General features: G+C 40.7%; 1 protein-coding gene across 1 annotated transcript in view; it reads right to left on the reverse strand.

The window, feature by feature from the left end:
- ERBB3 (erb-b2 receptor tyrosine kinase 3) overlaps positions 1-18,745 on the reverse strand; it is a 139,649-nt gene that overhangs the window by 75,925 nt on the left and 44,979 nt on the right. The window contains exons 2-3 of the mRNA XM_089680044.1: positions 13,587-13,738; positions 2,690-2,876 (exon numbers count right to left, since the gene is read on the reverse strand). Coding sequence (XP_089536170.1) covers positions 2,690-2,876; positions 13,587-13,738 — 339 coding nt within the window. The remainder of the gene's footprint in view (positions 1-2,689; positions 2,877-13,586; positions 13,739-18,745) is intronic.

The raw sequence follows: 18,745 nt of genomic DNA on the forward strand, positions 1-18,745 counted from the left end.
GTTTCTTGCGGTTTGCATTGAGATTTCTATTATATTCTATGTATGTGAAATCGCAATAAACTGCAGAAAAAGTAATGCAAGAACTACTTTAGAAATCACGCTGCAGCAAATCGCACATGTTAAGAAACGGACATTCACATTCAGTAGATGCGATTTCAGGTGCAATTTCAACTCGCAAATCGCACCTGAAATCGCATTGGTATGACCGGGCACTAAGGATAGCTTAACACTGCTGCGGTTCGGTCCATAATTTTTTGTGTGGGTTAACTGCGCTTTTCTATAGACTTCTATGATGTCCCACAGTTTTCGTGTTGTTTCAGAAAGTGAACCAAAAACACACCAAAATCGCAGGTCCTCTTAGAAGTCTATGGGTAAATGCAGCTAACCTGAAAGAAAACCCCAGGTTAGTGTGATGCCACTCTAACTGTACTGTAGATTCAGCAAAAAGGGTATCTTTCCAATGTGAAATAAAGTCCCTCATAAACAATTTTCAATTACAAGTGTACCAGTTGGAGGATTTCCTGTTATGGTGGCAAATCAAAATGGCAGATATACCCTGATTTTTTCAGTGTCAATGGTGATCAGGACAATTAAGCTGGCAATACATGGATCAAAATTTGGTCAGTTCAGCAAGGACCTGCTGGATTTCGATTCATGTATGGCCAGCGATTGACTTCTGTTCAGCCACCCAGTTGGATTTTAGCTGCTCAATCAGCGTTGCAGGCTATAGACTACAGCACTGATCAGTGTATTCTGACAGCAGTATAGTCTCCCCACCACCAGAATACAAAAACACCTTGGGGAGGATTCCTCCATTCACCTCAAAAGTGTGCATGGGGAATCGGTCAGTTTTTTTCATTCAACCCACTAGTTTAATGGAAAAAAATCCCATCTGAGTCGTCAGACAGCAATAAAGACCTGAGAGGTGGTCTAAACCCTCTCCAAATTAAAAAAAAAAAGTTTTACTTTTGGTTATTCTTTAACTTCTTGGCGCTGACCGAACGCAAATGTGCAGCCTCCCAGCGTCTGGGCCTAGACACCAAGCGGCCGCACATTTGCGTTCTATTAAAAAAAACATATGTGCTGAGAGCGCGTGCCTTGCGCGCTCTCGGCACACACGTTCGGTACTCACGGAAAGGTCCCGATCTGCTCTTTTGATCGGGACCTTTCCCGATCATGTGACCGCCGTGACAGCGAATCATGGCGGTCACATGACCCTAAAACCCCGCCCCACCTCCCGGCTTTTGGAACCCTTAAAGGGCCGGGAGGTGCCGGAGCCAAGGGGTTAAAGTACACCTGAAGGCTCCTGTTTGACAGTCTAAGGCTGCATTCACACTTGAGTGTTTTGTAGCTCAAAGCTCCAAGAGAGCTCAAACTTAAAAAATCAATTGTTTTCTATGGTGCCTGTTCACACCTGGTCGCACCATAGAGAACAATTGATTTTTTTAAGTTTGAGCGTTTTTGGAGCTTCAAGCTACAAAATGCCCAAGTGTGAATGCAGCCTAAAGAAGTAACAAATCCAGTTACTATGTAATACACAAGCCTTATAAATTAACAAAAACTTCCTTTACCTTCAATGATTGAGCCAAATCCTTCTTAATTTTTGTCTCCTTTGCTCCCCCTCCCAGACACTGCAGCTCACAGTGGGAGGGCTTCAGCAACAGAGGCAGTGCTGTCAATCCAGACAAAAGTGGGCAGGACTAGGCGTGGCCAAGTTCTGGCTGACAAGCTACATACTAGTAAATCAGCAGTGACAATGCTGATAGCCAACACCCTGCAACATTTCGTCCCACTGTAGCACAAGCAGGCACAACCTACAAGAGAGAGACAACTCTGCTCTGAATTTGGGAGTAGTGCAGCATTGTTGCCACAGAAATTATGCTAGGTCTGATGCTGTATCTGTCCCATGTTGGCTCTAAGACTGAGAACTGAGAGACTGCTGATCGCTCAGTTCTCAGTACTCCTTGAGAAGAGAGCTGGTGACTGTCAGTCACTGCTTTCTGGGGCCAGGTGCCGGTCCAGTGATCTGGGTGGATCCCGACTTTAAAGTCGGGATCTTTCCACAGCCTGGACCAGCTGAGTGACGTCAGAAAAAAGGTCACAGGAGTGCAGAACGAATTGCACTCCTGTGATCCATAGCAGACTAGCAGACATACAGCCAAATGAGCTTTGACTGTACCTCTCCTTGAAGTGCTGCAGCACAATATTTTTAATGGGATCATTCTGACATGTGTCCTCTAATTCATGTGAAGTTTGACAAGTGCACTTAAATACATAATGAAGGAAAATTGAGGTATTTTTCAATTGCTTGATGATACATTACTGTACGTACTTTAAAAAACAAAATATCGAACATCTGATCAAGCCAAATACCATAGACCTAAATTTCTGAACTGTTGCCTTACACAAACTGTAATATAAATAACCAGCTTAGGCTGGCCATACACTATACAGTTTTTTTTTACAATTTTCTGCCCAATTTCCTTTAGATTTACCTTCAACTATGTAGTGCAAGGGCCTGCCTAATTGGATACAATTGAAATTGTTGTTTAGGTTTGACCTCATATTATATGGTTTGTGGTAAATCTAAAGAAAAATTATCAAGAAAATTGTATAATGTATGTTACTTCCTTAATAGACACATGAAACCCCCAGTTGTTGATTTATTATTATAATCAATTTCTCTCACCTGTTAGCTGGTGAAAGCCAAGCATCTGAAGCCCCCGTGTGCCATTAACCTGGTTATTAAGGGTCATATAAAGGGAATATTTGTCCTCATACAGACTTTGTCCTCGAATCACACGTAGGTTGTCTAGTGGCAGATATGGAAAGATGTTCAAAGCGATCAAAACGTAACCCGTCACTTCACGTATAGACTAAAAGGAAACAAGTGAAACATACATTACCATCTTCATGCAAATTTCTATTGCAGTAAGGTCATAAACAGGGCATTTCACTATTCATTCATCATTCTATAATAACAAGTCTGGATGAGAAAATTAGATGTTGTGCATTAATCATTAGTGGAAAGAAGGCATTAATATCTTCTGTCACGTCATCCAATATGGCACACTATGGAAGTTCTGTCAGGCTTCTATTCACAAATGCCGGACATTATTGTCTGAAACATTCACATCACTTCCCCTGAGTATACTGCTTTAGTAAAAAAATAAAAAAATAAAAAAAAATAAATATATATATATATATATATATATACACATACATACACACACAAAATATTCCCTCGCCCGATTAATTCCCAGGTCTGGGTGACCAAGATGACATTTGTGTTTATTGCACAAGTAATAAATGTTCACATAGGTTTATGCAATGTTATTTGAATTTTTAGCAAATGCAAACCTGAAAAGAAAAAATGTTGTCTTGTTAATTTGTGGTCTCGTCAAGCCAGCCTTAGATAGATTGAATTTTGGACAGTTCAACAAGGATCAACTAAGATTCGATTTATCTGTGGGCAGGCTGGTTGTAGTGATATCGATCGACTTTAGGACAACCAGCCTGTCGGATTTTTTGCATGTGGTTACTGCCGGTGGCTACAGCCGCCAACATCGATCATGGTGTTCTGCCGGCAGAACACAATAGTGTTGCAGGAGAGGTTCCCCCATCAATAGTGACTGTGTTGATGAGTAAATTGAGTGATTTTCTTTCCTGCAACTCGGGGTTGAAGGAAAGAAAATTGCATTAATTGTGGCATGCCTAAACAAACTGTATCTCTGCATACGATCACTTTAAGTTTTGCCATTCCACTACATTATATTAAAGTCATACAAATGTGATATACAGTCATTTAATCAGCAGACTTTGTTGATTATGATTTGTAATAATTTTTTAAAGGCATGGAAATGACGTAAATGTTGCACATGAAAAAAAAGTACAGGAAAATGCAATTTTTAACATTTCCTTACTACTTTTTCCCAATAGGAACCAAGGAAGTAAAAATATGTATCCAAATTTGTTAATACGTTAAAGCTTGGCCTCCCCCCCAAGAAAAAAAGTAAAATATCTTAGGGTAGTCTATAAAACCTATAAAAAGCTGTAGTGTGAGTAACCAAAACCTCATAAAAAAAACAGAAAATGCTCTAGGATTTAAAGTAATACTAAAGGCTATTTTTGTCCTTAAAAAATAAGAAAAGGTTATACTTACATGCTCCGCGCAATGATATTGCACAGAGTGGTCGCTTACTTGTTTGCCGTCCGCCCTACAAGTGCCCCCTCAGCAAGCCAGGTAGTAAGGGGACACCCACACTCCTGAATTGGGCATTGTGTATCCATAGAAACACACAGCACCAGCAAGCCATGACCTCCTCAGAGGAGTTTGACTGAGAGCCCAGGAGCCCTTGCGCTCAGTGTCTCCTGTGAATCCAGGAAGAGATGTGACCTGGGCTGCAGCAGGGACAGCACTGGAGCAGTTAAAGGTGTCAGGTAAGTGTTTATGGATGGGGGAGTTGAACAGGTAGTGGGGTATTTGTTATCTTAATGCAGGGAATGCATTAAGGGGAAAAACATTTTGAGTGTAGAACCACTTTAACCCCTTCACACCTAAGGGTAAAATCTTACAACTTTGACATGTGTTAGTAAAACCGTACATATCATCACAACTACTTTGTACACCCAGGTGAGTTATACCTTGTTTTTTTTTTTCAGGAGAAATTGAGCTTTCATTTGGTGGTAAATGGTAATGTGGATATCTCCTGATTTTCTTTTTTATTATCAAAGGAAAACTAGCCCAAAATAGTAAAAAGAAATAATTTTTTTAAATTTAGCTGTGTATTTCTTGTTACTACCATAATTTATCACCGAAGTAACCCAAAATATATTTTCCAGTTCTCCAGTGATACCTTATATGTGTATGTTATTTGTTGTTTGTACCTTTACTACAGCCCAGAAACAATAGTGCAGAAACAATAGTGTTTAGCTAAAACAAACTGGCACTGATCCTAACTGACAATGATACCAATTTAAAAAAAAAAATAAAATAAATCCTAACCGTTGACCCTGACTTTGACCCAAACACTAACCCTGACACTGAACTAGATCTAGGTATTTTTTCTTTATTTTATTTTTAATATTTATCTTTTTTTTTTTTTTTTTTTTTACAAACAGTTGCTTTTTTTTCTCTCTGCAAGGAGAGAGAGCGATACAATGTATCTCTCTCCTCCATTCAGAGAGAAAAAAAAACAAGGGGGGCAGGCTTCACAGTGACTGATCACTGTGATAGCCAATCAGAGGGATATCACAGCGATCATATGACCCGGAATCAGGAGTCCCAGGTCCCGATCATTAGAACAGGACCTGGGGCTTTCAGTGACAACCCAGTCTTTGTGCTGGGAGCACGCTGTGAGGGGCGCTGCCAGCACAAAGACAGGTACGCAAATATGCGGCCCCACGGAAAAAAGCCCAGTTCTGTGAGGCTGCATATTTGTGTGATGTTGGTGTGAAGGGGCTAAGGAAGTTAAAGTGTTCCTAAACCCACAACAGTAAATTTGGTCTGTATATGCAGTAAAGTATGCTTGTTGTATTCACAGTGGAACCTAAGAGGTTAATCCTCTGCATTGTGTAAAAAGGCCATTTGATCCTGACTTCTCTGCTCCTCTTGTTCAAATGTCCATGTCTTATCTTCTGATAAGGCAGACTGAACCGTAGCCATTTTGCACATGCTCAGTTTAGTGTGTATTGCTAGAGTGTTTTTTTTTTATCTTAAGAGAGTGCATGTGATCAGCACAGGGCCAATCAGCACTGTCCAGAAAGAGGTTAGGGCTTTTGCATGCTCCTAGAGCAGAATGAAAACTCCTCCTACAACCTTTAACCAGTGCACTGCTGGACACTGATAGAAGTCACAAGACTGCTCTAACTGCTGATGAGAAAAGGTATTTAGCAGTTTATATTTACTAAATAATTGCACTTCCATGTAGTGTGTACTATGGAAGCCCAGTTATAGTGAATGCAGGGTCCTGGGGTTAGTAACACTTTAAATGAGAAAAATGGCCTGGGCACTCAAGTGGTGAATGGAGCTTTGAAAAAAACCTGGCAGTTATTCTAAATTTTCCACTCTATCCAAAACTTCACAAATGGTTTGACTGGACATACACTTTTACATCTTCTTATGTATATCTACTTTCTCCTCACTATAACCACTCATGCCAGAACGAAGCATTGGGGAGAATGTGCCAAAAATCACCCCACTTAGGCTCATATCTCCAATATAAATATTACACAAAATATATCAAATAAGTTTATCTTGGTCTCATCAGACCACAGGATATGGTTCCAGTAATCCATGTCATTATTATTATTCAGGATTTATATAGCGTGGGCAGCACAGTGGCTAAGTGGTTAGCACTCCTGCTTGGCAGTACTAGCGTCATTGGTTCAAATCCCAACCACAGCACCACCTGCCTGGAGTTTGCATCTTCTGCCTGTGTGGGTTTCCTCCAGGTACTCCGGTTTCCTCCCACACTTCAAAGACATGCTGGAAGGTTAATTGTATCCTGTCTATATTGGCCCTAGTATGTATATATATGAATGTAAGTTAGAGACATTAGATTGTACACTCCTTGAGGGTTAGGGACTGATGTGAATGTACAATATATATGTGTAAAGCACTGTGTAAAATTGATGGCACTATATAAGTACCTGAAATAAATAAATAAATATATGAATGCAAGTACATTGTGCAAATGAATTCAAAGCAATGAGTGATGATTGAAGTGGCATAGTTCCACTCTAGGAATGCATTGCTGCGGTGCAGGGTATGGCTGTCTGCAGAGATTGGAAACCTCTCCCACCGGCTGGAGCCATACTTTACCTTTTCTAAGCTGTAGGGAGGAGTAGGGAGGGGAAACAAGTTGTGCAATATTCCAGTATGAAGGCTGGTTAAACAGGACTGGCTGGAGCAACATTCCTGTGACAGAGGTGCTAACTCACTGAACTCACTAACATTTCAAACCATTTATTCACACATGAAACAACAGACATCTGTATTGTGGGTGAATGGAACAATGTTATGTTGGCATACCTGCTGCTCATCATTCATTATAGGCTGCATGAAAACTGATAGAAAGTTCAATAAAGCTATTACTTGCATGATGAGAAGCAAACTTGCTTGGTTTAAACTATCATCCAATTTTTTAAACTTGTATTTAATCCTGAAGGGGACCTTGTACATATAACACTTGGTCCCGTTTAGATCAGCGGCCCCTATTTTGCTGGCTGTAGCTCCACCCTATTCTTAAACCCAAATTACGGTATGGGGAGGTACAGCCAGCACTGAGACTTTCCCCCTCTCTAAACTGACTGATATTTCACTATTCTGAATGTAGAGTCAGTGTTGCCTCAACAGAACTGATAGGCCATTTCTAATAGTAAAAGTTCACTCGTCTCTGCGGCTCCCTGTGATCTCTCTGCCAATGCCTGTGCACATACACAGCTCAGTAGTGAGTGATGTATCACTATTATAAGTGAATGATCAGGATGGTTGGGTGCTGTGTATTACACAGGCCCACATTGCTAATCGTAAATCAAAACAGAAGTGGGTTTCTAATACCTGTCAAATGTATTAGTCCTCATACACATTTGACATTTTTACAGCTGCTGTTTTTGGCTTTTTGATGCTTTTTTCTACAGCTAGCAGGGGTGGATTGACCATTTGGGAATACAGACACTGCCCGAGGGCCCGGGGTCAGTAGGGGGCCCCATGAGATGCCCCTGGTACCTTTCATAGCCTTTTTTGGGTGTGGTTTGAGTGTGGGCGAGGACACAGGGGCCCCATGATCCCCTACTGCCTGGGGGCCCCATGTGTTGTCAGTCCGCCCCTGACAGCTAGTAAACCCACCAGCATGATATCCTATGTGTCCATGCACACATAGACTGTAATCAACGTTTTTTGGCTGGAAAAAAAAAACCCGGGACTAGTGGGTTTGTAGAGGAGTTTCTTTAGCTGTAAAAATGCTCTGACATTGAAAAAGGTGGCAAAATGTGGTAAATTGCGGTACAACGCTGCATTAGCATTTAGCGGTGTCTTCCCACGTTTGCATTTTTTTGTGTTCTTTTTTTACAAAAAAAATTTGGGGGGTCAAAAAAAGTCCAAAAACACAGCAAACCGGTGTTTTGGGAATTTTTTGACCCCCCCCCCCAATTTTTTGGGGTAAAAAAAATGCAAACGTGGAAAAACAGCAGCGTTATCAAAACGTCCAGTGTGCATGAGGACTTAGGCTTAAAGCATATAAGCTCATGATGATTGAACGATTCCAAAAATGTCAGCAACAGGTGAATACAAAAATCTTCTTTATTGCATAAAAGAGTAAAAATATTCCATGGCAAACTTACACTAATGCGTTTCAGTCTAAAAACAGACCTTATTCATAGCTATATATAAGGTCTGTTTTTAGACTGAAACGTGTTAGCTTCAATTTTCCATGGAATATTTTTACTCTTTTATGCAATAATGAAGATTTTTGTATTCGCCTGTTGCTGACATTTTTGGAATCGTTCAATCATAAAAGTGAAAGGTCACTCAGCACTGTGGGGTTGTATGATCCACAGGCCAGGGATGTGTATGTTTACAAGCAGCTACTGTATGTATTAATCCTCTGAATATATCTGTCTGTGGTGACAGTGTGTGTTACAGATGCATAAAAGAGTAAAAATATTCCATGGCAAACGTACGCTAACACGTTTCAGTCTAAAAACAGACCTTATTCATAGCTATGAATAAGGTCTGTTTTTAGACTGAAACGTGTTAGCTTGAATTTTCCATGGAATATTTTTACTCTTTTATGCAATAAAGAAGATTTTTGTTTTCATCTTTTACCGACATTTTTGGAATCATTCAATCATAAAAGTGAAAGGTCACTCAGCAATGTGGGGTTGTGTGATCCACAGGCCAGGGCTGTGTATGTTTACAAGCAGCTGCAGATAGACACACAACCCCGCAGGCTGTGCAATCTTTTGTGAATGACAGCGCCAGGTTCCAGAGCAGCTGAGAGGCTCCTGTTGCCAGCAACCAGAACTGTCGCTCACATAGCTGCCTCTATTCTAGCACAGTGATGGGACAGAGGAGGGAAAACCGTCTAATCAGAGTGCTTAGCAATGGCAGAACAGATTCTAATAGGATCAAGCGCTAAATTCACTTGATCTCCCAAAGGGTTAAATCAAAGTTTCAAAAGTATAGTGAGGCTTCTTTTTTTGGTAAAGGAGAGGAGATAATTACATATCTCCCAACTTTCTGAGATGGGAATGAGGGACACCTACTATTTTTATTATTATACAGGATTTATATAGCGCCAACCGTTTGCGCAGCGCTTTACAAAATGAAGGTAGACATTACAGTTACAATACAGTTTGGTACAAGAAAAACAATATGTGACGGAACGCGGTGTCCAACCCCAGCCCTTCTCACCAACTCGTGACCGAAGGACCAGCTGATCTCACACCACGCCGTCACTTGCGTAACAATGCCACTCTCAGCTGCGCCCTGCACAAAGATTTTTCAGTTTGCGGAACTACAATCTATGTGCTAGCAGCCTAAGGCTACGTTCACACTAGCCTTGTGTGCAGGCGGCAGAGAGGCGTTTGGGAAGCGTTTTTACCGCTTCCCAAACGCCTCTGCCAATTCTGCACATTACAGCACATGGTGCTGTTCTAACGGGAGCGTTTGCGTCGCGTCGCGTTGCGTCGCGGCAAAACGGACGCCTCTGGACGAGTCAGGAGGTTTTGAAGCCTCCTATTCTCGTCTATGGTGCCGCTCCGCAAATGCCCGACCGGCGTTTGCGGTGCGGTTGCGACGCGGTTGCGGGGCGTTTGCGGAGCGGTAACACCACTCAAACTGCATTATAGGCGTTTGTGGGGCGTTATTAATGCTCGGCAAACGCCTAGCAACCGCCGCTAAACCGCGCATGCGGCGTTTGCGGAGCGTTTGCCGAGCGTTAAAAAACGCTCCGCAAACGCCGGACCAACGCTTGCCAAACGCTATAGGGGCGTTTGGCAAGCGTTGGCAAAACAGCCTAGTGTGAACGAGCCCTAAGAGCGATTGTTACTGGGTCAGGTTAATTACACAATTAACCCTTCACACTGCCACCACCGCCTTTTTACAGAGAAGGAGGACACTCACTAATCTTAGCAGTAACACTAAGATAATAGCATAAGCATCTGTAATACACACTGTCACCACAGACTGGTATATTCAGAGAATTATTACATACCTAGCACTCTTCAAGAGACAGGGATTCTTTAGGTTGCATTAACTAGCAAAACTACTAGCAAAAGTATGTAGGCATAAGACACACCCCTGCCATGCCCCCCATTAAAGGAGAATTGTGTAGAAAAAAATGATAGGTCAAACCAACAAGTGCATTTTTAGCACTACTATTTCTTTATATTGGCTTTTGAAGTTTACAAATGCAACAATTTAGAAATTGCATGAAAGGTTTAGCACTGTGAAACACTTTTTGATAGCTAAGTAGTGCATTTTATATACAACTATATAGATCAGTCCAAAATGAGACACAAATGAGGAGGAAAGAGGGACAGAGGGACATTCCACATGAGGGACATTCCCTCGAAATCAGGGTAGTCAAAAGATGTAGATCATAAATACTTTTGATACATGTAGATTTTGCTCTACATGCAAATGGCTACATGTATCAGATCCAGGAGTTCAGGGCTGGAGGATGGTTTTATTTAAAGTCCTATATCAAGCTGCAAAAATGTCTCATGCATAACATGAGACACATTCAACTACCTCTGTTCATATTTTCCAATGACATCTGCTTGTTATGCAGACCTTACTGATGAAGGTGACATTGAAATAGTAGTTGGACCTTGTACGGCATTTTATACAACAATGCTCAATACAGCATAAAGCACGGGTAGGCGACCTTCAAGAGGTGAGATCTACCTGAGCAACATGGCAAAAGTCAAAGATCACTGGGCCCAGTGTCACCTCCTCACACCCGATTTAAACCTCTAATTGCTGAACGACCATGTCACAATCGCGTGCATTGCGCAACAATCATGGGTTTAAATCAGGTGATGAGGAAGCAACATATCACCTCCTCACCACCTATCAAACATACTCAGATCGCTTTGCAGAGGAGCAGCATTGCCACTGAATGAGCCCTTGTGGTTGAGTCATGGTTTTACCGCACTGACTCTCTACCCCCAATTATCTGCTGAGGCAGTATCCAAAGGTGTACACGTGGTCCAGCAGGAATTACACCTGCTTTTGGTGGGTGCTACCACTTGCCAATCAGACCCATACAAGTAAATGGGACCACTTTGCAAGCGCCCCATAACTGCATGCTTCTATGGGGTCCAAGCAGGTGGTGAGAAAGCAACACACCGCTGCCTGTTTAACCCTTTGTTTGCTGTACTGCACAAGGTTGCAGGGCACTTTCAGAGTGGCCTCATTCACCTGAATGGGTCATGCTTGGCAAGTGTTACACCAACCAACCATGACAGGGCTTAGAAGTCAGCACTACAGAGCAGACATCGGCTTATGCGGCTCTTGCTCCCTACTACAGCTCCAAATTTACAAGTAGTCCTCTGCATTGCAGTCTGTTTGATGGCAGGTCAGCAAGCCCAGGCCACAATCTACCAGTCACCTGGCCAAGATCTACTGGTAGATCATGATCTACTGGTTGCTGAACCCCCCGGCATAAAGACTTGGATTGGTGTGTTTTCATCTATCATTTTATTGGGTAGTATTTATAATCACTGGCATATGAATGTAATATCGTTATTAAAGTGGTTACCAGCATGTTTGGAAATCAGAGTGATATGTATCATACACTTTACAGTCTTTCATATTTAAACTGCAGAATACATCTATTAAAAAAAAAAAAAAAAATTGCATAATCCATCAATTTTAATCAGTATAATAATTCAGCTGACTTTCTGTGAGCCCTGGTTATCATTGATGCGGTTTTGGATGCATTGTAGACTGCTGTGAATCAATGACATGGTAGATAAAATTTTCCTATGGAGGGCATTCACATATATGCAGTCCACATGAACTGCACTTTTAAAAATGATCGCATGCGTGTTTGATCTGATTTTGAGCTCCATATAGTTAAATGGAAACCACATGTGAAATGCTTATGTGTTCACATGCGATACGATTACAGTGCGTTTTTGCAAGTGTTCCCTGTGTTTCTGACCTGGAGAGAGAGAAAGAGAGAGGGAAAGAGAGATCCTCTCTCTAAATCCAAATCATACCTGCATGAAAACCGCATAACAAACGCATTAGAAATCGCAGCGAAAACACATCTGAATTACACTGCAGGTGCTCCTTGAATCGCACTGGAAAACTCAATAAACTCACACCACATTAGTGGCACCTAGGGATGACTGACCACAGTTTACTTAAAGTTGGACTCTGGGTACAAAAACATTCATGTAGGCTCCATGCACACTAGAGTCTTTTTTAAGCTCAAAAAACGCTGGAAAAACTGCTAATAATAGCAGTTTTTAGTAGCGTTTTAGTAGCATTTAGCAGCGTTAGCATTTTATTAGCTTTTTTTTTTAGCATCATTACATATAGCGGAAAAAAAAAGTTAGAAAAAAAGCTGTTTTAGTGGCATATAGTAGCGTTTACGAGAGTTCAGCGTTTTTTTTCTACCTGCAAATTGCTCTCAAAAATGTAAAAAAAAAGTGTTTTTTTGCTGCTCCTAGAAGCTGAAGCTTGTAAAACACTTCTAGCCTGCAATAGTGTGCATGGACACATAAGATAACAATATTTACTTCTAGGGGCAGAAAAAAAATGCTCATAACTAGCTGCTAGGAACTTAAAAATAAGCTAGTGTGCATGGAGCCTTAAATATATTTCCCAATATCCAAAAAGGATATAAACTCACTCTGTGCGCACCAAATGCCTTTGCAAATCGATCTATTAACTTGTAAAATTAGTAGTGACATCACCACTGCGTTGTACATAGCCTGTATAGACAGAAGGAGTGTGAAGGGGGCACTGCAGGCTCCACTCACTACAGTGGACTGGTCTTTATTACAGGAAGTTCCTGCATAGGAGGCAAAGTAGAGTTGTTTCCTCACAGATTACTGCATAGATCTGGATGAAATACACAGCGCATACCAATAATAAAGTAAAAATACACATGCCTCCTGTATTTAGACAATATTTGCCTAGTCCAGCTTTAAAGTAAACCACATGTCAACAGGTTTGGATAAAGCATGGAAGGGTTAGAAATGTTGTCTGGTTTTTATTGATGTCTGTATCTTTTTCAGGGAAATTCACTCTCAAGTTCTTGAGAGAAAAGGGGGGATCTGGGGAGACTTTTTCCAGTGATTATTATTATTATTATAATACAGGATTTATATAGCGCCAACAGTTTGCGCAGTGATGACATTCAAAGATTAGGATTCAGTGAACATTTAATTTTTTTCTCTTGTTTTCTTTGGAACAGTAAGTCAAAAGTCTTCCCAACCAGAAAACACACTGGTTGAAAGATGCTAACTCCTCTCTGTGTTATTCAAAACCATATAAAAAGTTTGGGATTTAATTCTACCTTAAAACACAAAATGGGCGGTGTTTGCATTGCTTCTTTGAATCTCACCTTTAAGAATGACAGATCTTTATTGTTCTCAACCAGCACAATCTCCAGGTTACCCATCACGATATGACAGTTGTTGTACATGTTCTTCAAGGTCAGATGCTGGTATTCGGCCTCACCCGTAACGCTGAGACCATTCACTGTCCCAGTACAAACTGTAAGAAACAGAAAAAAATGCACTTAGGAAAAAAATATTTTCCATAAAAAGGTACATTTTTAAAAAATAAAACGTAAAGTGCTTGTAAAGTATTTTTTTTTTAAATTAACAAACATGTAATACTTACCTGCTCTGTGCAAAGGGGGATCCTCCTCCTCTCGGGTCCCGCACTGGTGCTCCTGGCTCTTTCTCTTTTCTGTGTGCCACCACAGAAAGCCACTTCCTACACACGCTGGCTCAATCCTTAGATGGGCTATGTGTGTCTAGAGACACACACAGTGCAGCACAGCCCACCCCCTGCTTTCTTGTCACTGGATTTGACTGACAGCAGCAGGAGCCAATGGCTTTCAGTGCTCTCTCTGAGTTCAGTGAGGAGGGAGAGAGAGAGCAGAGCTCTCTCTGACTGTCTCCTTAAAAAAAGCAGCTGTACACATGGCTTGACAGCTATGCTTTACCTTCAGGTGTGCCAAAAATGAAACCATACGTCCCATTCACCGGGTGGTACCGCTGCCATCACAACCCATTTAAATGTATGGAGCCAGGCTGCAAGTGCTCTGCAGGCATGGTGGTTCAGCCTTTTTAGGGTTACTACAAAGTGATCCCCCAGAGATCACTTTTCAGAGGGGCAGAAGGGAGTGAGGAAGGGCCCTAAAGATGGGCTATATAAGGCTCAAATTTTGGCTGATTTCTGATAAAAAATCAAAGGAGCTCACTGGAAAGATGTAAGTCTTTGTTCAGGCGGCAGATGCTACTGCCTGAATACAGTAACTGACAGTCAAGATTCCTCCATCCATGTGGATTGAAAAATCAAGTAATTTCTCTTGTTTAGTCCAATGGGCTGAACAAGAGAAATGTAAACATATATGAATAGCTTAAAGCTTTTTATTTTTCATTTTGGATAGAGTAAGAGAAGGTCATAACCCCTGTCAGTTTATTTTTTTCCCACTTCTGACCTATTGAGATTTACCTTCACTTCCTGTCCCATAGCCAAAACAGGAAGTGAGAATATCTCTGAAAATTAAGGGAATTCCTTGGGGATCCCAAAGTCCCCAGAGCTAGTGTCCCCATTCGAAGATTTCCCCTGTATTACTTTTCTGGGGACAACCCAAAATTTGGGACTTTCTTTTACTTTCACTTTCAATGATAATGGTAAACAGGACAAACAGAGAGGGTAAATCTCCCTGGGGGGGGGGGGGGGGGGGCGGCACAGACAGAGATGAAGACCCGGCAGGGGTTCCAATCCATCTCCACTTTATCGAAAATGAATAAAAAAAATTTTTTGCCTTTAGTTATACTTTAATTCTTAAGAGTGATTTGTTTTTGTTTGAGAGATATCACCTTGATCAGTGAAGGTTTTCTTTTACTGCTATAAAAAGGAAGCTGCCCTCCTACTCACATGCAGGAAGAAGAAAAACGTTTGATAGCCTAATTCTGTGAGGAAAAGCATATATGTACACTGTATCATGTGGACCTTTATTGTATTGATTGAAGGTTACAGAAGAGGGCTGGACACATTTACCGGTGGACTAGGAAAACTGCCAAGAAACTGCACATTGCAAAGAAGCATTGTGAGACGGTTAAACATAAAACATTCCAAAAAACTGAATCATTACAATGATCGCTATCAGAGATTAGTATGTTACTGATTTTTTTCTGGTTTTTTACACATTAACTACAGATAAAGGTTTACTAGTACCATTCCTGCCCTCACAACAGTATGAAAATCAGTATGGAGCAGTAATACAATTGAATATGCTGGAAGTGCAGATGCACAGTTACAAAATACAAATGCTGCTAATCATATGTACATTCCCTTTACTGAACAATTGATATAGCCATTTCCAGAGAATAGCATTCCAGTAATCTCAGGAATAAGGAAGTATATTTTAATATTCAGTTTTTATTAAAGCTGATCTCCAGGCAGATATGACATAAACAAAATAATGTAACTCTGTATTAGTTAATGTATAATCAAATGTATCTTTTTAAATGTAAGCATGGGAAATACCTGACTTGGTATCAGCTTTTAGTAATGTACTGTACAGCAAAGTTCAGACTGATGACGGGACAAGCAGCACAAGTAGCTAATCAGTTGTGCTGCAGTGCTTCTGTTCTAACAAGGAAAATACTGAGAGGGGGAGAGAGCAGAGTGACAGATGAGCTCATCAGTCTGCTGCTTCTCCTTTCACTGTCCAGTCACAGGCTGGGGAAGGACCTAGAAATGTTAGACAACTACAGCAGATAAAAATGTAGTCTCCTGTCCTCTCAGACAGGGCTGTTCGGTAGAGCTTAGTGCATTTCAGGATTGGATAGACACGAATACAAATCATTTAGCATGTAAAACAGGTCCCATATACTGTATGTATTTCACCTGTGTGGTTAGTTTTTTGCCTGGATTTGAGCTTTAACAAGCCTTTACTTCAAGCAGTAAGATATTTCGTTAAAGCCATTTTCTTCCATAGGTGTATTTTATATCCACCTGGAGCTCAGCTTTAAGAAAGAAATTGTTTCCTTATTCCTGATAACACCGCAGAAAAGAAGTGCAGCATGAATGTGGGTATCCTCGAGGTTTGTGAAAAGCAATCTGTAATGATGAGCTCAATGAGTGATGAGGAACTTGTTGGATGGGATTCCAACTGTTTTGCAATACGGGAATAAAATATTTTAAACGTCTGAGAGCGATGATTAGAATAAAACTTGGAGAACCAGATAAGGACTATAAAGTACCAATATGCAATGTCCTAAATGATGCTCCACATTACATACATTTTTTCAACGTTGAGTTATATTCATGCTTGAAATTCATGTATGTGAACTCTTTGATCTGAAGAATGATTTGTAACTTTGTTTAGCCAGACTTATGCTCTTCTATAAAAACAGGCCCTGCCTTCTGTGAGCTGTCTTAAGACATCACTGCAGTTGTGCAATACAGCCTTGTTGTCAAAGACCCAGCCCAGCATGTGATTGGACCATTACAGGACAGTGCGACACTGATGAGGTCATCAATCTGCTCTGTGCTCCTGTCAGTAAGTCTTCAATGCAATAAAACCTAACTGGTCCATATTGCCTGTTTTCTCTTTGCCAGTTTGTATGCTGGGGATTACAGAAGGCTTACATCAAGACATATTTATTTATTTCAGGTACTTATATAGCGCTGTCAATTTACGCAGCGCTTTACATATATATATTGTACATTCACATCAGTCCCTAACCCTGAAGGGGCGTACAATCTAAGATTTCTAACTCACATTCATACATACACATACTAGGGCCAATTTAGACAGGAACCAATTCACCTACCAGCATGTCTTTGGAGTGTGGGAGGAAACCAGAGTACCTGGAGGAAACCCACGCAGGCACAGGGAGAACATGCAAACTCCAGGCAGGTGGTGCCGTGGTGGGGATTCGAACCAACGACCCTAGTACTGCCAGGCAGAAGTGCTAACCATTTAGCCACTGTGCTGCCCAGATAAAAGTACTTTTACATAAAGTATGTAAAAATATATTTAATGATTTGTAATAAATTCCATAAATGCATTATTGTTGTTTTATTATCTATATACAGTAGGTCCAGCTTTGAGGATAGTAATAATACATTTTAAAACCAACATTTGCATGATTTTCCATGTTTCATTATTGAAGAATTAGTTAATTGAAATATGTATGCAGGAGTCCTTAGTAAGTCTGCATTCAAACGAGCTTGGAGTTTGAAGCTCCAAAAAAGCTCACACTAAAAAAATCAATTAAAACAAAAACAACCTGCGCCACAAGAACTATGTGAAAAATTTGAAAGTGAATTCTGCTGTGCCTTGATAAGAATCAAAAAGATTGATAAAAATAAAAAAAATCAGTGAAACAATAAAACAATAAAATCAGTTTCACTCATTAAAAAATCAATTGTTCTCCATGGTGTCTGTACACATCTGATCGCGCGAACAGGCACCATAGAGGACAATTGATTTTTGAGGTTTGAGCTTTTTTAGATCTTCAAGCTTCAAGCTACAACATACTCAAGTGTGAATGCAGCCTCATAGTCCAACAGAGTGCAAAAAAACAGAGATCACAACCTTGTGGGCTACCCTGCTCATCTACACTCTTGTTTGAAACATTGATGGGCCCACCTCAGTGGTCATCATGGTGGACCCACCAAAATGGTCATCAGACCCTAAGCAGTATTAGGGCCTGTGTTGACTTGCTTTTGTTTGCACCAAAACTTATTCTCTCTCCATATAGGCCTTTGGGGATGCAAAAGCAGTTTGAATCAGCTTAGAAGAATGTCAGGTCTGTACCTGGAAGAGATTACCTGCATATCAAACACACCTGTCATTGAACTGTGAGTGATCTCCAAAGCGTCTCAAACTGATCTCAAATGCAAGTGGAATTAACCTAAATGCGGGCTGCATTTGCCGATCCAAGTCCAAACCTCTCTGACACAGGCCCAAATGCAATAAGTGCTGGGAAGGCAAATTGTAATGTGAGTAAACAGATGTAAGGTACATGGGCAAAAGAAGTGGCATTTTGTCTCTTGTTGAATTGTGTTATAATACTGTTCTATAGGGATAAAGGCAGTACATTGATATATGCTGTGTTTTTAGGTCATACCTTTTTTAACTAATGACTGAATAAAAAGTTTTATGGATATCCCCTCTGACTTCATCAGCATTATATTTAGAGCTATACAACGAAGAATGTGTAGTAATTTTTCTGCAAAAAAAGACACTCTGGGGTAGATTTACTAAAACAGGTACGCTAAGAATCTGATGCAGCTGTGCAGGGTAGCCAATCAGCTTCTAACTTCAGCTTGTTCAATTAAGCTTTGACAATAAAACCTGGAAGCTGTTTGGTTTCTACGGAGAATTAAGCCAGCCATATATGGGTTGAATTCCAAAAGAATGTTCTTTTGAAAATCTAAGAATTTCATTTGAATTTTGCACCATTAGTGGGCCACAGCAACGTCCAATTTTTGAGTGACCATTAAATTTGAGTGATTGGAATGATGGAAATT

This window comes from Staurois parvus, unplaced genomic scaffold, assembly GCF_062004578.1.
Source record: "Staurois parvus isolate SC_StPar_1 unplaced genomic scaffold, SC_StPar_1.0 ptg000017l, whole genome shotgun sequence".
NCBI classification, from domain to species: domain Eukaryota; kingdom Metazoa; phylum Chordata; class Amphibia; order Anura; family Ranidae; genus Staurois; species Staurois parvus.